At 51.6% G+C, this 21,676-nt stretch overlaps 1 protein-coding gene across 1 annotated transcript in view; it reads right to left on the bottom strand.

The window, feature by feature from the left end:
• The window catches only part of Sned1 (sushi, nidogen and EGF like domains 1), a 55,137-nt gene that overhangs the window by 3,199 nt on the left and 30,262 nt on the right, over nt 1-21,676 (bottom strand). Inside the window, 17 exon segments of the mRNA XM_051190663.1 lie at nt 2,464-2,551; nt 3,127-3,243; nt 7,583-7,681; nt 8,890-8,972; nt 9,044-9,188; nt 10,346-10,627; nt 11,207-11,319; nt 13,426-13,609; nt 13,757-14,053; nt 14,361-14,474; nt 15,009-15,122; nt 15,432-15,545; nt 16,082-16,195; nt 19,439-19,612; nt 20,175-20,288; nt 20,470-20,586; nt 20,790-20,906. Of these exon segments, the coding sequence (XP_051046620.1) occupies nt 2,464-2,551; nt 3,127-3,243; nt 7,583-7,681; nt 8,890-8,972; nt 9,044-9,188; nt 10,346-10,627; nt 11,207-11,319; nt 13,426-13,609; nt 13,757-14,053; nt 14,361-14,474; nt 15,009-15,122; nt 15,432-15,545; nt 16,082-16,195; nt 19,439-19,612; nt 20,175-20,288; nt 20,470-20,586; nt 20,790-20,906 (2,386 nt within the window).

Here is a 21,676-nt window from a genome sequence, read left to right as displayed (position 1 = left end):
GTGTCGCATGCTTTCATCCCAGCAGTCAGGAGGCAGAGGCAGGTAGATCTCTGTGAGTTTGAGGCCAGCCTGGTCTACATTAGCAAGTTCCAGGACAGGCAGGACTACAAAAGAGAGACTATCTCAAAAATAAAAGGTATATAAATAGATAATTAAATACACAAATAAATAATCCAGGGAGTAAAAATATAAACTATCCAAACCAAAACGCATGATCGATTTGGCCAGAAACAGCAATAAAAAGGAAGCAGAAAAGGAGCCACAGTGGTGGAGAAGGGAAAGGGGAGGTGACAGGGCCACTCCTGCCAGCTTGATGGCAGGACAAGCACACAGGGCTAAGGAGCAGCCTTGGTTGTGTCTGGGATGTTAACCGTCAGTGCTAAGAAGAGAAGGCTGTTACGACATGGCTGGCACGGTCCCACAGACTGGGCCAGCACACAATACAAGTGTCTAAAGGGGAAAGCCAAGAAGCACACGTATTCTTTGCCACACCACCTTGACCTCCGCCATCATGGACTGAAACCTCTGTAACCGTGAGTCAAAGTCAAATGCCTTTACATTGTTTGTGTCAAGCATGTTGTCACGATGATGACTCTAACCTGAAGTGATGAAGCAAGAATCGTAACTGTCCACCAATAATCCTACATTTAGCAAATATTTATGCCCCAAGTGAGGCTGAGACGAAGAACTTTTCAGACAAATGAGAACAGAGAACCATCATCTGTGAATCTGTGTCCTCAGAAATGTTCCAGTTACGTTTTCCAGGGAAGGAAACTGATATCAGATGGTGAGTGTTAGAAAAGCAAGCCCTTCAGCATTGAATAACAATAAATGGCTGACAGCACTGTGACATTTACTGCCGTAAATGCAAGTAAGTCTGATATGACTCAGCGAAACCGCAACTATAACTGCAGTTGTATGCAAGTAACTCAAGGTAAACGGAGACAAACTGAAGGATTGTAATCCCCAGAGTGATCGCTGGACAAAATGAAACAAATATACTCTGTTAGTCAGTAATCTAAAATTATCCAGAAAAGTGGAAAAAGCGATAAGGATCAGACGGAACAAATAGAAATCAATATGTAGATTTACACCCAGCCACTCCGCCCATTATGACAATTGTAAAATGATCTAAACGTTCAACAGGTCGGACTGAATATAAGTAAGACCCACCTATATGCTAGCCACAGGGGAGTCTCTTCAAAGATGTATACAGGTTACAAGAACAGGGTAGAAAATTTGAGTGAAAGACTTCTCACGCGGCAGGAGCATCTAACAAGAGGCAGGCTCTGGTGTAACCAGAATGGCTGGAAGCCAGAGGATTATGTTGGTGCACACTAACATCAGATACATTGTGGGTCCAGGGTGAATGTGATCAAGGTTGCTTCCCCAAACCCATCTGGATTAGGACTTTTTTTTTTTTTTTTTTGGTTTTTCAGAGACAGGGTTTCTCTGTGGCTTTGGAGCCTGTCCTGGAACTAGCTCTTATAGCCCAGGCTGGACTGGAACTCAGAGATCCCCCTACCTCTGCCTCCCAGTGCTGGGATTAAAGGTGTGCGCCACCACCGCCCGGCTTCTATTCCCTTTCTAACCCTGGCTTTGTATCAAGTTTGGATACGCTTTCTGCCATTTGCCCTCCATTCTTCCATCTGCTCCCTCCTCCTTCAGGGAGCATCTAGAGTGGCTTGAACACCGTGGTCACACATCACCTTCTGCACAGAACCCTCAGGGTCTCTGTGGATCCTGAGGAACAAATGCCACAGTCCATCCAAGGGTCTCCAAGATCCCCGGGACCCTCCTTCCTTCCGCTCTCACACCCTGCCCGCTCTGTCGGTCCCTGTAGCTCCTCAGGCATGTTGGGCACAACCGGATGCAGAACCTTGTAACACACATGTGATGTCTGGAACATTCTTCTCTCTCTGATGTCCCAGCCTCCTCCATGTCTGTTCAGTGTCCCCCTCCCATGACGCACGTCCCGTCCCCTCCATCCTGCTCCTGGCTCTCCTTGTCTCCTTTCTTCCCTGGGCACTCTCTGATCTCTTGTACAGTGTAGCAGGGGTGCTCTTGCTGTGACTGTCCTCACGTAAGGCACTAGTGTCTGGCTCCCTGAGTGCCTGGAGCAGTCGCCCAGAGTCATCACATGCTTTAGCAAGTAGGAGCTCAAGAGATGCAGTAAGCAGTCCTCTGTCCTAGACCAGGTGGGGAAACTGAGGCAGGGGTGATCTGCCCACAGACACATGGTGCTGGGTTAATAATAGAGGTGGGGCTGGCAATCCCATGTGCTGTTTGATTTCTGAGCCTTAAGGGACGGAGGGGAGTCAGGTCCTGGAATTATGTGCAGGCTTCCGTGCATGGGGGTCAGCCAGTCAAGGCTGGACAAAGCCGGTGTCTGCAGTCTCTGTCCCTCCTCAGCCGATAAGGACACCATCCCAGGGCACAAAGGCAGAGGCAGAGCTGACTTACACATGGTGGCAGACATCTCCTTCCCAGACAGGGAACGACTTCGTCTCAGAGAACAGCCGTGTGCAGGGGCGGGGCACTTTTTCACAGGCTACAGCACAAAGGAGAAAGAAAGGCCAGTCCGTAGGAGGAGGCTGCTTCTGCCTCTCAAGGCAGAGCTTTGCCTGAGGGAGGGAGAGCCCTGCAGCCTGTGTGAGCCTGGGGATCTGTGCCAGCTACTTTCTGGGCATGAGGCCTTGCCTCAGGGGACTCAGTGTCTGCAGGCTGGTTTTCCTAAGGCTCCTGTGGCCTTGGGGTTATTTTGTGCCTTTGTGGGACGTTCTAACACGTTTGGTTCCTAGTCCAAATGCGTTCCCTCTCACCATCAATCTGGCTCCTAAAGTGTTGCCTTTCGATCACCATCCCTAATCTTGGCTTCCTAGGCTCTGCTATGGGCAGAGCATTCCAACCAGTGCCTTGTGCATCCCTCTGTCTCTTGTGGCTCATGGTCTGTCTCTGAGGTCCCACATCCACCATCCTTCCTCCCTGAGCTCTCTTGGGTCCCTGCCTTGTAATCTCACAGAATGGAAGCCCCTAGGGATAGCCAGTTTGTATGCTCAGCATCCCGGGGCCGAGTCCCAGGTCATTGTGACAGTGCCCTGAGGCCAGTAGCCAGGTCTGACTCACCAAGCTCACAGTGTCTTCCTTTGAACCCAGGCCTGCAGTCACAGCTGTGGGCATTGGCACCTGGCACACAGGTGCCTCCATTCTGACAGGCACCTTCTGAACAGCCACCAGGAGCACCTGGAAACAGGAAGGCAGTGTCATCTTCAGAGTCCAGGGAGGCCTGTGGTACTGCAGGCTGCATCTCCTGATGATCTGGCCCAGTGCCAGAACACAACTGTGGTGAGTGTTTTTGGTTTCAGGCTGGAGAACCCTCTCCGGGCAGTGAACGCAGTCCTGCTGACTCATATGATTTATACAATGTGTTCTGGGCTTAGTTTTTATCCCACCTTGGTCTTTGAATGAGTCTCCCCACATCCATGGACACATGTCTGGAGCCGAGAGTCTGCCTTGAGCAGTCCTGCCTAAGGCCTACCCAGTGAACAAAACCAGGACATTTGGCTTAAAAACAAAACAAAACAAAACAGAACAAAACAAAACAAAACCCCCAAAACCAAGCACTTGGGAAACCGAGGCAGGAGGATCACAAGTTAGGGCAGGCTGGGCTGTATAGAGAAACCCTGGGGGAAACGGAGGGGGTTTAACTTCCTAGTCTGTGTTTTTGTTTCTCACACTCCTCTCCTACAGCACCAGGGCCGCGTGAGGAGAAAGCAGACGCCACCGCAAGCGGCTCCGTTGGCTTCCATTTCTAGCCTTTAGTGTTGACGGTTTTATAAACATTTTTTGGTTCTAAGTCAAAATTATGAAATGAGATAGATATTCCAGAGAACCCACTCATGTCTCATTCCCTGAGCCCGCTCCTCCCTCCCTCGGATAACTCGCTGTCCTTATTAGTTTGGTTTATTTTTCAACATAAGAAAAATATATTCTCATTTCTTTTTACTTCTTAAAAGAAGACTTCTGGGGTTTTATAGATCATAAAAATATTCATAGCTTCCTAGCATACTCACTGACATGCATCCATTACCACTGTCAATTTTTGTTTATTCTTTTAAAAATTTAAGGATTCCATTTTGTGTGTATCAAGTGTGTATTACATTCATGCAGTGCCCACAGTGACCAGCAGAGGTCACCGGATGCCTGGGAGCAGATGAGGTGGTTGTTAACTGCTGTGTGGGTGCTGGGAACCTAACCTGGATCCTTTGTAAGAACAGCGAGTGCTCTTAACCTCTGAGCCATCTCTCCAACGCCCTGTGTTAGTCTTTAAAAAGTCACACGAGTACATGTGTGTGAACACATATGCCATGGCACATCCGTGGAGGTCAGCAGACTTGTGTAAGTCACTTCTTAGGCGGAGCTTAGATTTACGTTACCCACGGAGAGTGTCCCACCATCCCCTCATAGTCAATTTCTGAATACTTCAATCTCTTCAGAAAGAAGCCTCATGCTTTTGAGCTGGCTTTCCTATTCCTCCCTCTCTGTCCCGAGGAGCCACCAAGTGCTTCCCATTGCCAGAGATAGCCCTGTGCTAGAGCCCAGTGGAAAGGAACCCTGATACACATGGCCTGTTGTGCCTGGACTCATTCTTTTACAATACCACATCAAGTTTCCTCCATGTAACAGTCCCATTCTTGTCTAGGATCAGATGGCACTATTGAGTAGACATGTCACAGTCTATTGTCAGGGGGCATGCTTGGCTATTTTTCTTTTGGTGATTACTAATGATGATTCCATGAATAGTCATATAGAAGACTTGCATTGACACATGCTTTAATTTTTCCTGGCTATATACCCCTAATAGAATTTCTGTGTCACATGGTAACTCTCATTTTATTTTGAGGAAATACAAGTCTGTCCCCCATTCCTAGTGGCTTTATATTCCCAGCAGTGACCTGTGGGTTCTGATTTCTCCACATCTCAGCATTGCTTATTATCATCTGAGTTTTTTTTTTTTTTTTTTTTTTTTTTTTAATCCAATCCATCCTTGTGGGTATGAGGTAGCATCTCATTGTGGCTTTGGTTTTCTGTTCCCTGACAAATGATAATGTTGGCAAGTTGTGTATCTTCCTTGGAAAAATATCTGTTCAGATATTTTGTCTTTTTTTTTTTTTCTGTTATAGTCTTTATTTCATGGACTTGAACAGATAGTCAAATCATGTCCCTAGAAACATAAATTATATGCACATATGAAATAGAAGACACTACAACATACAAGAGTATGTTAATCCTGTCAAATGAAAGTAATATAAAATGATTTTTTGCCTTTTTTTTTTTTTAAAAAGTTGAGTCATTTGCCTTTAAATTTAAAGGAACTCTTTGCAAATTTAGATACAACTTTCTTACAGATATATGGTTTGAAATATTTCTTCCCTATCCATGGGTTTCTTAATGTATCCTTTGAATACAGAAGTTCTGAATTTTGATGGAACCACATTAACTTCTTTTTTTCTCATACTTTTGGTGATGAAGCTGAAAACCCTCTTCCAGATCTAAGGTCTTAACGTTTCCTTCAGAATTTTTAGCTCCTAACACTTGGGAGCCTCCTCTGTTAATGTGGGTGTGAGGGTTATGGTGTGAGGTAGCAGCCAGCTTTACCCTTTGTGTGTGGACATGCAGTGTGTCATCACTGTTGGTTGAGAAGACCGTGTTTTCCTTGTGGGGTGGGCCCACCCCTGCCCTCCCTGTGTCAGAATCAGTTTATGGCGGATATGTGGGTTTATTCCTAGGCTCTCCATTCTGCCCCATACAGTCACATCTGTCCTTAAGCAGTGTCACAGTTGATTTGTAGCATGTTTTGACAAAAGGAACATGAATCTCCCCACCCATCTCCTCTTTTCTGAAATGTTTTGTTATTCTGAATCCCTTGCCTTTCCATGTGAATTTTAGGCACTCTACATAATGGCCCAGAGATGTTTACAGCAGCCCTACAAGATGAGGGAGTGTGGGAGAGCACTGAAAATGTGTGAGTTCACATCATCAACCCCACCCTCCACCCGGGAGTTGAAAGAAGGATGGAGACTCTTTAGGGGTCTAAGTGGGAGGGCTGCTCCCACTTGGTGTGATTCACACCAAGGCCCCTGACATTAACCTGGACCAATTGGCTCACAGAAGGGAAGATTTTGGTTCACAAGAGACAGCCCAGAATGGACTCATGCATGTGTGGACCCTTGATCGACAGTTCGGGTGACTGAGGGCTAGAATAAAGCATGTGTCTGGAGGAGAACCCTCTCTGTTGTGATGTGTGATTAAATGACCCCTCCTATCACCCACTCCAAGGCTAAGGACTCACAGGCAGATAGTGCAGGATGGAGGTGGGCTGCAGGGACAGTCCAGGGTTGAGGGGTTGGGGGAAACCACAAGATAGAGTCTAGCATGAACTGGGCTCCAGAACTCCCAAAGGCAACCAGACAAATGGAGACAGATGGCATGACCATGACATGAATCAGAGATCATGACTAATTTTGTACCGTTAGGCCATTAAGGATTCTTTTCCTTGTGCTATCACTGAATTTACCCCACTGTAGGGTGACAGTGGTCTCGCGGCCAGTTCTACAGCCACCTTGGATTTCTCTTGTGATAGACCCCGGAGGCTGAACCCACACCTCTCCTGTTTTGGACTTCATGAAGGGACTCAAATGGACTGGTATAACACAGATTATCCAGTGAGTCAGAACAAACTATGGTGACTATACCTCAATGCTGTAGCATGCACAAACACCCTCCCAGTGTGCACAGGGTCAAGAGCTGGTACAGGTACCCCCAGGTCGGGGAGAACATTTCAATGCAGAGACCTGTTTGCAAATGTACTTCTGGTGCTGTCAGTGCTCTTACGAGGGGCAGGTGTCTTTGGGAGGCAGAGTTTTCAGGTGAGGTTATCTTGAAGGTTATACTTCTACAAGTACTCGGGTCTTCTTTGGGGCTAGGTGAACACAATCTAAGTCCCTGATGTGAGTTGGAAGGAGAAGGTACCTCTGGGCCCTAGGAAACTAACCCACAATCCCTAGAGGGATTAGAGGGGGGATAGAGCAAGAGTCTGACAGTTGAAGAAGCAGGCATCAGCTTGTGCTGCTCGCTGTTTGCCCAGAGGTGTGGGAAACACACCCAGTGCTATGCAGGGACAACCAGCTGAGCAGAACAGTGCAGGGTAGTCCTACAGGGTACCAAACCTGGGGGGGGGGGCATCCCTCAAGGCAGGGTTTGCTCAGTGGGAACTTGTCACTGATTCACCTTTCTGACTCAGTACCTCTTCTATGAAGTGACGCTGAGTGGCCTGAAGTGGATCCCCAGGGAATCCCCAGGGTGAGGGGCAAGGTGTGGCCAACTACTGGAAAGAAGAGGCGGGATGGGTTAGTCTTTCCAAGACGGATCCTGGGTTGACCGCATTCTCCGGCCACTCTCGAGAAGCAGAGGACCGTGCCCCAGATGGGGTGCCCAACTGCCCCTAACTTCCCACTGGGGTATTTCTCACGATGGTAGCTATGAACAGTAGCTGCTCCCATACCCCCAACCCTTGACTTACTCTCTGTGTCCTTGCTGCTGTTCTTGGGTAGCTGGAGGGCCAGGCGGACCTGCTCAGGGGCCTCCTCTGTGTTCTTGAGTGGTGCCAGAGTGGTGGGTTCTAGGAGAAGCTAAGGGTGACCACATTGTTCTTGCTTCATGCCTAGGCCCAACCCTGCTGGCCCGCCCATTGATCCCACACGCTGCCAAAGCGCACTGTGGTCGCCCGCCTGTGGAGGCTGGGTCTTACCCCCACGGCCCCTCTGAAAGACAAGCTTTGTACTTTCCTGGAGCTGAGGTGTGGGGCTCTCTCCCGATGGGGGATGTCCTTCTGTATATATGTTTTTTTTTTTTTTTTTCTTACTGGTTGATGAATAAAACACTGATTGGCCAGTAGCCAGGTAGGAATTACAGGCAGGGCTAAGAGACGAGGGAGAATACTGGGGAGAGGAAGGCAGACAGAAGCCACAGAAGAGCGAAGCCATGTAGCTGCCGAAGGAGTAACATGCTGGATTACAGGTAAGCCACAGCCTCGTGGGAATACATAGTTTAATAGAAATGGGTTAATAATTAAGAGAGAGCTCGCCAGTAAGAAGCCTGAGCCATTGGCCAACAGTTTCTAATTAATATAAGTCTCAGTGTGTTTATTTGTGGCTAACGTGGCTGTGGGACCAGGCGGCACAGAAACTCGTCTACACTCCCCCTCCCAGGGTTAGGTTCCCGTTTCCGCTCCCCAAGCCCAGCTCTCTGGGTGTGTGAGCCTGTTTTCCTTTTCAGCAGTCAGGGCCCTTGGCCGCAAGTCATCTCTACAGAACTTACCTCTGCCCATAGGCATTTGCTGCCTACAAGTCTGATGTCCCCTGCCCTGGTGCTCCAGTGACGCCTGTTCACCAGCAGGCGCCCGTCTCTCACAGGCCAGGCTTGGTGTTGGCCTTTTGTCCCTGTCCCCTGCTTCCCACTGCCCCTCTGCCCCTCCATTCCCTATTCACGCCCTCTGCTCTCCACCCTCGAACACTTTCATTCTCCACAGAGCTGGGGAATCTGATGAGGTTAGGAGCCAGGCCTCTCTCAGGCAGACTCCTGGAGAGCCCCTTACCTGGTTAGCCCTCCCATTGTGGATGGGCACCTTTCCTGCTACCCTAGAAGTCTAAAACCTCACACGCAGTCAGGATTGAGGTTGCTGGAGATGTCATGACTGACTGGCTAGTGCAGCCTTTAAACCCAGCCTTTAAGGGCCTCCACATTTTTTTATGCGGGGGGGGGGGGCAAGGGCAGTGAAGCCACTAGAATTGGCTTCCAAGTTGGTGCCTGGAAGTTTGCAATACTCACGTGATCTCACGGTGACCGATTTGCTGGGCAAGCCACCAAACCTGGCACTCACTCTTCCTCTTCCATCTACAAGCTCCGAGAACCTGCAGACAGGGTAGGAGGGTCAGGGGTTGAGCACAGCCTGGGAATCCAGCGCTGGGGCTAGCGTGTGTACCTGGGTGGCTGAGTTGGTGTTTCAGGGGCACTGTGGTCATTGAGCAGGTGCAGCTCTGGCAGGCGCACAGGGGCTGGCCTGTTTCTGAGCATCCGTAGGGGGTGTCCTCCCTGGTGCCAACGTCTGTCAGTGCCATCCCTGGAGGCTGCAATAAGGGAAGGAGAAGTAGGTTGCCTGGTGTTCCTGTCTCTGCCTCTACTGCAGGAGAGTGGAGGCTCACACCCGGCCCTGCTTAGGCAAGGGCAGAGACGGGTACTTGTTGCCCATGAAGCCTGTGTCACCTGCTACGTCCTTTTACAGCAGAGGCCATGCACTTGTGCTGCAACAGATACACTGGCCTGGAAGGCCGGCTCCTCGACACTCCCTGGCAGAGTCCTGGTCTGCTAAGCAGATGTCAGGCTGTGGATCACAGTCCTGTGTATCAGCAGTTTTCCTTCAGCCTCTCAAGCTAGGGGACTTCCTTCCTTGTTTATCTGCCCCATCCCAACTCTGGTTTAGCTGTACTGACAGGCTCACAGGGTCTTTCACAGGCTCACAGAGCCCAGCTGGTAGAATGGCAGGGTTGGGACTGGGAGTTAGTGTAGCAGATAAGCATTGTATTCACTCTTGTGTTCACAAAGCAGCCTCCTGCTCACGCTGGGAAGAGGAAGGAGGAGGGGCCTAGGAGCCCCACTCTCTTGGAGAGCCACTGGCCCTGCTTTAGAACCTGTGTCTGTCCCGTTCACCTCTGCTTGTCTCCTCACCGCGTTCTCGCTGTGTTCAGCACTCCTCAGACTTTTCACACACCTCGTGTGAGGTTTCACAATATAATAAAGGGCATATGGGATGCTGGTGGCTTCCGGCAGGGTGCCCTGTCACCCATGGGGACAGACTAAGATCCTTAACAGGGCAACTTAATATGACTACACCCCAGCTTTTTGCTTGTGCCCTTCCTGTCTTCCCAAGCCACTAGTGGTCTCTGCCCCTGTCTCCTGCGCTCATCTGCAGCAGCCCCCCTTGGGGCAGACCTGGGCCCCTTCCTTGCTGCTGCTTGGTAGCTCCTTCAGGATGAGGTCCTGCATTTGCTGCTAAGCCTGCCCAGGGTTAGACTGGTGAATCATATAAGATGAGGCTTGACAAATACACATTTCCAGTTTGCCAGTGCTGTCGACTGTCCTTCCTTACCCACGGGTAAAAAGCCTCCTTTCTTATTATGCCCATGTCTCTATTCCCAGGAACGGCCCTTGCCACCACACCCCAAGAGTGGCAGCCAGCGGCTGTGGATTTGAGCGACCACCAGCCCTCTGCTGTCACGGGACTCACAGGTGATGATGTAGAGGTGGGCAGGCTCACTGTGCAGCTGGCCCTGCTCTGTGCTCTGCACGGCCGTAACCGAGAGCTGGTACCGCCGACCTGGCAGCAGGTCACGCACTGTGTAGGACACCAGCTTCCCATTGGGGATGTAGCGGCTCTTGGTGCTCTGGCTGGTGGTCACATTGATGACATAAGCCTCCAGGGAGATACCTGAAGTGGGGGTGTCCCAGACCACGTGGGCAGAGGTGGCTGTGACCCGAGAGGCAGTCAGGTTTGCTGGAGGCAAAGGCCCTGAATGGGGAAGGAGGAAGTGTAAGTCGGGTCAAAGGGCATTGGGTGAAACGTCGCCTAAGATCTGAGAGGGATCGGTGGCTGCATCCGAAGCCAGCCTTGGTTACTGTTGGCACTGCCATCCTGGGAGGGCATGGAGAACTTGTATATAGAGCTTAGGTCACACCTCCAACATGTCTCCTCAAGTGTCTGAGGGCCACAAACGGGCAGACCCGGGTGTGGGAGGTGTAGAGTTGTTCCCACTTGTCATCTCTACTTCACCAACTGCCACTGCTCATGGACTCCCTTCTCACAGTCCACTCCATGGAAAGAGCATGTGCAATGCTAGAGTGGGCTGATCACATGACCCCAAAGCCTTGGGCGTCGTCATCCCAGCTTGCTCCGTGGACTCTGAAGCATTCCGGGGAGGACATGCTGAGGATGTCTTGGTGTACTCAGCAGTCTTGGACAATGTCTCTGGCAGAGGGCTTCTCCCTCAGGGCTGGGTTTATAATATAAGGACACTTGGAAAGGAGAGGATGCAGGAGAGTACCACGTGTGAGAGAGGGCTGCGGGCAGAAACTGTGCCTGTCTACTTACGGGTCCACACGTTCAGTGGTGCTGAGGCCAGGCTCTCAGTAGGGTAGTCAGCTCCTCCAGGCCCACTGAGGGTGGTTAGCTGCACAGTGTATCTTCTTCCTGGTAGCAGGTCCCTGCCAGAAGGGGCGAGGAGGAGAGGGACATCTGGGGGCCTGTGGCTAGCTCTGTATGACCAGGAGTAGGGATATTTTGCTGCTAGTGGTCCAGGCCACCTCATTGAGGGGCAGATCAGTAGTCAGTCCTTAGACTGTAGTGCTCCAGGATTGGGAAGTTTCTCCACTCTCTAGTGAGAAGACAGAAGGGTCTGGACACTGCCACAGTGTGCTCAGAAGACAGATGTTCAGATGAGAGGTTCAGAAATGGGACAACTTGAAAAAGTCTCTGTGTAGACCCATGTAATGTCTTTGCCATAGTCTGGATTTTAGAGCAACCTGCCAGGATGCTGGAAGGACAGAAAGAACCTCACTCTCAGTGTCAGGGTCCCCATTTGCTGCTTTTGGCCACGGAGGCCACGGAGGCCATGGAGGCCACGGAGGCCACGGAGGCCACAACGCTCCCCTCCCCCCCCACACTGTTGCTAGTCCCGTCCCACCCAGTGACGTAACACTGAGAATTCAAAAGCCAGTGCCCCTCCGGCAACTTCAATTTTCTTTTCTTCCCATTTGGGGGGCCAGGCGTTAAGGAACGGGGTATTCCAATACCAGCGGCATATCCAGAGAAAATGGAAAGGGACTCTGTAAGCCAAAGGTCCCATGACCTGGGCTGACCTTCTCAGAGATAGCTTATGACAAGACAAAAATTAAAACCAAAACAAAATGGAAGAGAAGAACCAGCCCTGGAGGGCTGCATCATCTGGTTCAAATACCCGGTTTTAATAAAACACAAAGTCACTAAGAGGCGATGGAAGTCTGGTACGTTCAAAGGGGAAGAGAAGCCACTTAAGACATGATGGCGGTCTACTAGACAGAGACGGAAGTGGCAGTCTTGGGGGTCAGGCCGTGATTGAAAGGGAGATACAAGAGAGCAGTAAATAAACAAATGGATCGAAGAGACAGGAGGTCTGTGAAGAAACTGACGAGATCCCAGGGAGGCCAAATACAAAGGCAGCCTGCCCCCCCCCAGCACAGCTGTCTGACTAGTTTGTACCCAGCACAGCTGTCTGACTAGTTTGTCCCTGCACAGCTGTCTGACTAGTTTGTCCCTGCACAGCTGTCTGACTAGTTTGTCCCTGCACAGCTGTCTGACTAGTTTGTCCCTGCACAGCTGTCTGACTAGTTTGTCCCTGCACAGCTGTCTGACTAGTTTGTCCCTGCACAGCTGTCTGACTAGTTTGTCCCTGCACAGCTGTCTGACTAGTTTGTCCCTGCACAGCTGTCTGACTAGTTTGTCCCTGCACAGCTGTCTGACTAGTTTGTCCCTGCACAGCTGTCTGACTAGTTTGTCCCTGCACAGCTGTCTGACTAGTTTGTACCCAGCACAGCTGTCTGACTAGTTTGTCCCTGCACAGCTGTCTGACTAGTTTGTCCCTGCACAGCTGTCTGACTAGTTTGTACCCAGCACAGCTGTCTGACTAGTTTGTCCCTGCACAGCTGTCTGACTAGTTTGTACCCAGCACAGCTGTCTGACTAGTTTGTCCCTGCACAGCTGTCTGACTAGTTTGTCCCTGCACAGCTGTCTGACTAGTTTGCAAGAAGGAGCAAGAAGCTTAGGAAAGTGGCCTTGAGGGGACTCAGTGGTTAAGAGCGCTTGCAGATGACCTGGGTTCTATTCCCAGTGCCCATAACCGTCTATAACTCCAGCTCCTGGGGACCTCTGTGGCACAAGGTACACAGACATCCAGATACTCATAACACTCATACACATAAAATTAAGTAAGTCAATCTAAAAAGTGTTTGTGACACTTCTGTAAAGGCTACAACTACAGACCTTGATTTTAGGGCTTTGTTACGCTTTCTGGGATCCTGCTCTTTGTAGTGGCTTGGGGCTAGGCAGGCAGGATAATATACACACACATACATGAGTGCATACACACGCATGCACATACGTGCACACACACACACACACACACACACACACACACACACACACGCATGCATGTTCGCACACGTCCCCAGTGAGGCTGGCTCACTCAGGCCCCAGCCCTCACTCAGGTGAAAGATGGTCAGTGTGCAGATACACAAAGAACACTCTGGGCCCCTGTGCTCCCAATCTCCTCTTACCCAAATGTGACTCGGTCCACACTTCTGTCCACCTCAGTGGACTGGGCCACAGAGGCCTCAGGGTGGAGGATGGACACTCGGACCCTGCTGACAGTAACATGCTGGATCCTGTGAAGAGCCCACTGCACTGAGATGGCATTGGCTGAAACATTGGTGACATCGAAGTCTTCAATAGCACGGGGTCCTGCAGAGCAACAGGATGCTTAGTTGATGCCACACCTGCTCCTCCCTGCCCAGCCCAGTGCCTGCTCCTCCCTGCCCAGTCCCTTCCATGGCTAGGGACAGCCTCCCCTCCTAGGCAGTGGTGGCCAGGCCACCTTCAGGAACTCACGGGTTCGGACGGGCAGTACCACCGGCCTGCTGATATCGTTTTTGTTGTTGGTGTTTCGTTTGACTGAGAAAACGGAGATGTTGTAGGCCCGGCCGGCTGCTAGGGCCCGCAGCTGGTGAGAGGAGCGGCTCCGGTCCACGAAGTCTGTGCGCCGGGAGGAGCCGTCCGAGGAGGCGTAGGTGACTGCATAGCCATCTAGCATCTGTCTGGCCACGGTGCCCTCAGGTGGGCTCCAGGAGATGGAGACCCCGCTCTCCTCTACCCTCTCTACCCTGAGAGCTGTTGGTGGGAGGAGCTCTTCGGGATTGTCACCAAACACAAAGGAAGTGCCAGGGTTAGACTTTAAGCATGGACGAGTAGCTCCCAGTCAAGTCACCTAGATAGGTTCGGGGCCCTGATCACCGAGGCCACTGCTGGCAGGGAGCCTTCCCATTTGGGCTGCCATGGCCCTTGGAGGTTTGTGCTTCCACATGTGTGGCTGTTGGTGCCTCCTGCCTGCTCTCAAGAAGGGGACCTAGGCCCGCAGCTGTCTGCCCATCTTTCCCGCTTGGCCCCTGGCCTACCTCCTGGCCCCCTTGTCCTTCCCGGAGCCCCTGGCCCTCACCTTTGGTGCAGCCCTTGCCTGTGTAGCCCACTTTGCAGGTACAGCTGTGGGACCCGTTGCTGGCCAAGCAGTAGCCGCGGCCCCCACAGGGGCTAGAGAAGCAGGGGTCACTCACTGAGGGGGAGAAATAGCAGTGAGGAAGGCAATTGTTTGTTTGTTCCTAGGCTTCTTGCTGCATGGGTGGTGAGGGTCGGGGAGGAGTGGGGCGGTGTCATGGTCTCCCTGTGCCTTGCATAGCTAAGTGCTACCTGCCAGGCACTGCGTGGCCAAAACAAGCTTGGCTCTAGGGTGGTGGGAGGCTCCGTGTCAGGCTGAGACAGAGATCATTCTAGACAGTGACTAGTGGTGTCCAGGAGTACTCTGGTGCTGAGAGCAGGGATGAGCAGGAATGAACTGCTGTTGGCACCTGTGCCAATGTCAGGGAACGCCTGGTTGAGGGGTGGACCATGTGCTAACAGGGGGAAGGGTTTTCCACAGAAAGGACCGTGAGTGCAGGGCTCTGGGGACAAGCTCGGCCTGTCCAGGGACAGCAGAGCCAGCTAAGGTAGATATGGACTGAGCATGTGTCCCTGGAAGGGGAGGAAGGTGAAGGTGGCACCAGAGGGCCAGGGAAGGACCCTCAGGGAGCAGGTAAGCCCCAGATCCTACCTGTCTCGCAGTGGTAGCCAAAGAAGCCCTCTGGACACACACACAGGTAGGCCCCGCCACCGTCCTCACACCGGCCTCCGTGCTGGCAGGGGCTGGAGGCACAGGCGTCCACCTCTGGAGAACACCCAAAGGGTTGGCCCGAGCTGCAGGGAGGGACTCTGGGGGAGGGAGGAGAGGACAGCGGGAAGAAGGGATAGGGGGAGGCAAGGAGCAATGGCCAGGAGCGGGGTATGGCGCACCTGTGGGTAGGGGGGGCTCTCAGGAACCCCTGCCCCCACGCCCACTTTCCTTCCTCCCTCCAGGTCACCACAGCCTTGGGGGGTTCTTTCCCTGGGTGGCTTGTCCAGCAAGAGTATGGCTCCTGGCTCCCCTCAGATCTCCCAGCAGCCCTGGTTGTGTGGGACCCACCTGGAAGAACCCTACCTGTTTCACAGTGGCCTCCAGTGAACCCTTCAGGACACTGGCAGATGAAAGCCCCGGGGAGGTCCCGGCAGGAGCCTCCATTCCTGCAGGGTTGTGCTTGGCACTCGTCTGTCTCTGCATAGACAGGGTGGCACCTGCTCACGTTGGCGCTCCCTGCATGCCCCCCATGATTCTGATTGCTCCACAGCCTTTCTTCTGTCCTCTGCCCATTTCCAACAAAGCACCCGCGACAGTCTTGTCGCTGCTCCTGTACTCCATGCTTGAGGACTCCAGCATTGGAGACAACTGGAGACAGCTCCTGGACTTCGCCCTTCCAGCAGCCGCTGTCTGGTTTCAGGGCTTAACAGGCATGAGGACGCAGATCTCACCCTGACATACACTCTCCAGGGGTCAAGGGCTGTGACCTGCCCATCTTCTCTGCCTACCTCCAGGCCTGAGTCTGATTGCTAGGCCAGTGATTTTCAGATGTCCCCAGGGCAGGAGGGGACAGGAAATTTTTAAACCTTTCCTGACCACCTGAATGGCCCTAAGAGAGCCAGCGGTGAATGGGGTGAATGGGGTGAATGGGATGGGAGCTCTGTCCAAGGGAAGGGATGGTGGAACAAGGTGGCGATGCTTGGGAACCCCAGTGACCTGAGCAGGCCTCTTACCTAGCTCACAGTGGACTCCTTCATACCCCGGGCTGCAGAGGCACTGGTAACCAGCAGTGAGATCCTGGCAGGAGCCTCCATGCAGACATGGCTGAGACTGGCACTCATCTACTTCTAAGGAGAGATCCCGAGAACAAAGCAAGGCGGCCATTATTAATCTAGATGCAGATGGATATGAAGTAGCGCTGCGGTCTCTGGACAAGTTTACAATAGTTGATACTCAGAGGCCAAAGCAGGGTTATCCATGGAGGTCTCATGCCTGGCTGGTATCTACAAAATGACTGTGGTTGCTTCTGGACCACTCAAGAGTCTCTGAAGGCCCCTCTGGACCCACAGCCTCCAAGGTTTGGCAGGAAATGCCTGATGTTCATCCTCGCTATTTCTGTGACTAGCGCACACGTGCGAAATTAGCATGTCTGGGGGACAGTCCGTAGCTTTACAAGGTTCTCCATATGCTGCTTTTAAACGGGGAGTTGTGCTCCTGAATTTGAATGTTCCAGTTGAGAAAAGTCTAATGTCACACTTGAGAAGTGAATAAATGGTGGGGGCTGAGGAGGCTCCTCCGTGCTTACAGGCATCCATTGCTCTCGCAGAGGACCCAGGCTTGATCCCCAGCACCCACACGGTGTCTCTGTAACTCCAACTCCAGAGGATCTTCCTCTTCGCCTCCTCAGGAACACACATGTGTACATACACAGCGCAGGCAAAACACTCATACACACGAAGTGCAAAATACACGTATGATCTAAATGTTACTTTTGAAAAGGAATTGAATGTGATGCTGGGACCAGAAGCCAGAGTGGTATTCACCCATTGGCTTAGGGCCCCTCCGTCCGTACGTCACCCGACACCTGCATGTGTTCTGGAGTATTGAGATTAAAGGTGCGCACCACCACTCCCGGCCCTAAAATCATTTCTTAAAATGTTCTGAATCGCCTAAACGAGACACGGCCTTGTTTTCTTTACCTCCGAGCTTTATTGGCAGATGCTACGACAGGCGCTGTTTCTCACTGAACATTTCATTAGTAGGAGACCTCCATATTGGTACAGGTCGCCGTGGTTCACCACTTCCCCTGCCGTTTGATGCTCCATAGTTGCTCATAGCATATTCCATCCTCACTTATTTGGTGAGCACTTGTGTTGGTGACGACAAAAGCTGTGGCTGTAGAGGTTCTCTGAATACCCTGGTGTAGGCAGGTCGGTTTCTTAGGTTTACCAGGAAATGGGATTGCTGACACATAGGCTGTGTCGGTAGTCAGCAGCAAATTGCCCAATTATTTCCAAGCGTTTCTGGCAACTTACAGTCCCGCCAGCATTTGGCTAAGCTCAAGTGTGGTTCCTCTAGCAATTGATAAGAAAATTTGTTGTCCGTGTTCTCACCAACAAGCTTCCAGACGTCTGAAATGTGGCCCCTAAATTCATGTAGCTGTTTGATTTGTACATTTGCATTTCCCCGGTTACTGTGCAGAAAAATGCTCATTTTCATGTCTGTTGGCCGCATAGCCTCATATATGAGGACATATATATATATATATATATATATATATATATATATATGTATGTATGTGTGTGTATGTATTTATATATATATATATATATATATATATATATATGGCCTCATATCTTTTCATATTGATCCATAGGCGTCCTCCGAGTAGTCTTGAAGTTAGCGCTCTCTCTCTCTCTCTCTCTCTCTCTCTCTCGCTCTCTCCTGTCGCTCTCCCCACTTAACTCATCTATCTATAATAACACATACACACCCTCTCACTTTCTACCTTTCATAGCACTTTCATTTAAAAATTGGATTTTCACAATATTTAGTTCATTTAAAATGATTTTCTCCCTGACTTGCGGTTTATGTAATTTTGTCATACTGTGACTTTCTCTATTGTATCCATTCTGTTGGAAATCTAGTTTAATCCAGCCTATTCCAGTAATCACCAACTGCACTTTCAGTCTAGAGTCTCTATTTTGCCATTTACATTTCTTTATTCTCTCATTCATTTGGGCTTTCTTTTTTTTTTTTTTTTAAATATTTTTATAGCGGCATTTTAAAATCCTTGCATGTGAGACATCTGTAGATCTGTTTCAATAATTTCTTCTCTAACTTCTGGTTCCTCAGGCAGACTGTCAACAAACACAGTACAGACCTAAGTAGGGCATTTCCTGCCTGTTCTCTGTCCTCTGCCTTGCAGCCTGGAGGAGCTGCCTGCCCCCGATGTTCTGGGTCAGACTCTACACTCTCTTTGTACACAGCCTGTTCCTCCCCTTTCCGAAGAAGCTCTCCCAACTGTCTTTCAACTCACCAACTTACTCTTCATCAACATCCTTTTATAAATTATGCCGGTTACTTCAACTGTGGTGGTTTAAAGTCTCATCTTTCGACTTGCTTTTACAGCGTGGCTTACTGATTGATCCATCTCCTTGCACATGGTCAATGCCATATGAACTTCTGCATACCGTCACTACATATGGTGCAATATAAAATGCGCATAGTAGACGGATATCCTTTTGTGCCACTTGGCCATCTTCTGAATTTCTGTCTCCAGTGTTAGCTGCTATGTGGACACCCATCACTGCTTTTGGAGGCTGTGCTTCTCAGGGTCTTTGTTCCTTGCTGGAGCCCCCTCCTTTTCAGGGTACGACGCCTGGCAATGGGTTGAGGAGATGTGGAACAGAGAGATGCACTCTCCTGAGCACCATGGGGCTTGGGAGGGCAGGAGTGGAGGACAGACGCCCAAGGCCCGGTGGTCCTCGGCAGAACTCTTTGTCTTGGTGGGTTGAGCTTCTCCGGGAATTTGGGAAATGGTAATTGTCATAGGTGCTGTCCCTGTGTCTGTTTCATGAGAATTGTGTTATGATCACACAGTTCCTGGCGGCAGAGCTGCACACTCAGGCTTGATGCTATGCACTTCGCAGCTCTAGTGTTTCAGAGAGAATGGCCCTGTCTCCGGGACAGAGCCATGTCGGGACTATGGAGAGGGTGCTGTCTGGAACAGCATCCTCCTGTGCATATGTAAGGGCTACAGTTTTGTTTAAGTGCAGCTTGATTTCACAGGTCTGGGCGGGGTCCTGAACTGAAATCCATCTGCTTCCCTTAGGCCCTAGCCCTTGGATTAAGTCTTGGACTCAGCTGCTTTATCTGCAATATGGGTCTGCAGCTGTCTGATCTGCTCTTGGTTGCTCCGAGGACAAGGAAGCCCAGAGCAAAGCTGACAGCCATCACCCCTGTCACCACCTCTATTTACAGAGAGGAGATAGGGGAGGGGCGTGTGTGCAGGCTCTGTGCAACTTCATATGGCTGCCAGAGAAAGATGTTGGCCCTGCCCACCCATCCCTGAGGGCCCACAGAATCACCAATGCACTGGGGAGGCTGGCTCCAGACACCTTGTGGCTGGCAGATACGCATATGGCTGAGGGCACTCGGGCTGAAGCCACGGTCACACGTGTACAGGGCCACTGAGCCCACGTGAGTTCCATTGAAGCGCATGGTAGCATGCTTCACCTCCTCAGGGCGACCACAGTCCGCCTCTGCAAGAGAGCATCAGCATTTCCTGAGCATCAGCTGGCCCACTTAGTCCCACCTCCTAGGTGACCAGGGAGGCCTGGCTTCTACACCACCTGCTCAAGGGGACAGGGTTTGGCCTCCGGGAGCTGGCACCTCCGACACTGATTTTCCCTTTCACACAGTGCTTTGAATGAGAATGGCCCCCATAGGCTCAAATATTTCAGTACCGGGTCTCCAGCTGGTGGGACTTTTGGGAAGGATCAGAAGGTGTGACTTTGACAGAGTTTGTGTCACCAGAGGCAGGCTTTGAGGTTTCTAAAGCCAATGCATTCCCGCTTAGCTTTCTCTTTCTGACTCACGCTTGTATATGGGGATGTCAGCTGTCAGCTACCATGCCCCCTGCCGTGATGGCCATGGACTCACCCTCTGAACTGTAAGTCCCCAACAAACTCTTCTGTAAGTTGCCTTGGTCATGGTGGCGCTTTGTGACAGCAGCAGAGAAGCAGGACACCACCCCTACCCCGCCCAGTTCTTAGGGGATCTGGAAAAGATGCCCTGCTCCCAGCCCACCCGCCTGGCTCTCACCTGCCTGACACCGGTGTCCTGTATACCCCGGCTGGCAGCGGCAGAAGAAATCTGCCCCTCGGTCCTCACAGGTACCCCCATTCATGCATGGGCTCCGGAAGCAGGGGGAGGGGGCTGCAAGGACACAGAAGACCCCCCTCTCACCATGTTTCCCTTGAGGTCCTCTGTGTTGTGTGGAGGCGCCCCCTGCTTCCTGTGCTCAGCCCGCCTCCCACCCCTCCCAGCCCAGCTCTGCCCCTTGAGGCAGTTCTCACATGCGCTGGGGGGGGGGCATCCCTGGCTGCCCCCACCTTACCTATCTCGCAGTGCCGCCCAGAGAAGCCTGGAGGGCAGTCACACTTGTATTTGCCAATGTAGTGAAAGCAAGTGCCACCGTTGTGACAGGGGCCGGAGGCACAGGAGTCTGGCTTTCCTGGAAGCAGAAGACACCCATCAGAGTCAAGGATCGTGGATGCCAACCCCTCTAGGTCCCTGCCACCCCAGAAACAAAACCTTCATGCACATGTTCCTGAGAAGCAAGTGCCTGGTGGTTAGGGTTTGGCCAGCTGGATTCTGCTGGCTCAGCCCTAGCTCAGAGCATGCCCATGACCACCCACCCCTGCCCTGGGGCCGCACCAATCTCACAGTGTCTCCCGGTGAAGCGGTAAGGGCAGGTGCAGTGGTACTCATTGCCTGTCTCTTTGCATGTGCCGCCATTCCGGCAGGGCCCTGAGCTGCAGAGGTGTGGCCGGGCTGTGTGCAGAGGCAGAGAGATATGGTGAAGACGGGCCACTCTCCTGGTTGTGCAGAATCCTTGTTACCACGCCCTGCCTTTTCAGTCCTTTGGCAGGTACTGGACAGGCCTGAAGTCAGACCTGCTTTTCAGCTGTGTCCCAAGGCCCAACGTATCAGGGGCTAAATCAGCCAGGCCTAAACTAAAGGTGAGTGGAGCTCACAGGCTACAGGCCCTGAGCCTGCCAGCTTTCTCCTTGCTGGAGAGTTGAACCCTGAGTCACAGCAGACACATCCAGAATCTGTCCTGGAAGGGCAGCCACAGCATTCACAGCTCTACAGGATATCCTTTCCAAACCCACACCCTCTCCAGGCCAGGCTCACAGAACCCAGTGCCCCTCTCTCTTCATTCCTCTGCCACAAATGCACAGGTCTCCCTCACAGCAGATTCTGGAAGGGCCCTGTATGGGGCTTCAGGGATAGCCATGCAGAAGGCCTTCCCTTTAGCATCCCTCTGTGCTGCTTCAGGGACAGAAGTGAGGGACTCCCACATGTAAGTCAGAAGCCTGCCCTGGGGTATGCGGTACACAGCAGGGGAGGTGATATGGGGAGACCTCTCATAAATCTCCTGAACAGCCAGGCTGTGGGATGCCAGAGCCCTGAGTCAGGTTACAAAGGATGCCTGAGATGCTCCGTTTGTGAGAGTGTGTTACTGCACGAAAGGGTGGCCCTGATCCAGATGGCAACGCTGCATGCATTGTGAAAGAATACTTAAATTATAAGCAGTTTAA

Source organism: Phodopus roborovskii, unplaced genomic scaffold (assembly GCF_943737965.1).
Source record: "Phodopus roborovskii unplaced genomic scaffold, PHOROB, whole genome shotgun sequence".
In the NCBI taxonomy this organism is placed as follows: domain Eukaryota; kingdom Metazoa; phylum Chordata; class Mammalia; order Rodentia; family Cricetidae; genus Phodopus; species Phodopus roborovskii.
The sequence above is the reverse complement of the archived record's forward strand: the minus strand, read 5'-3'. Positions and strand labels throughout refer to the sequence as shown.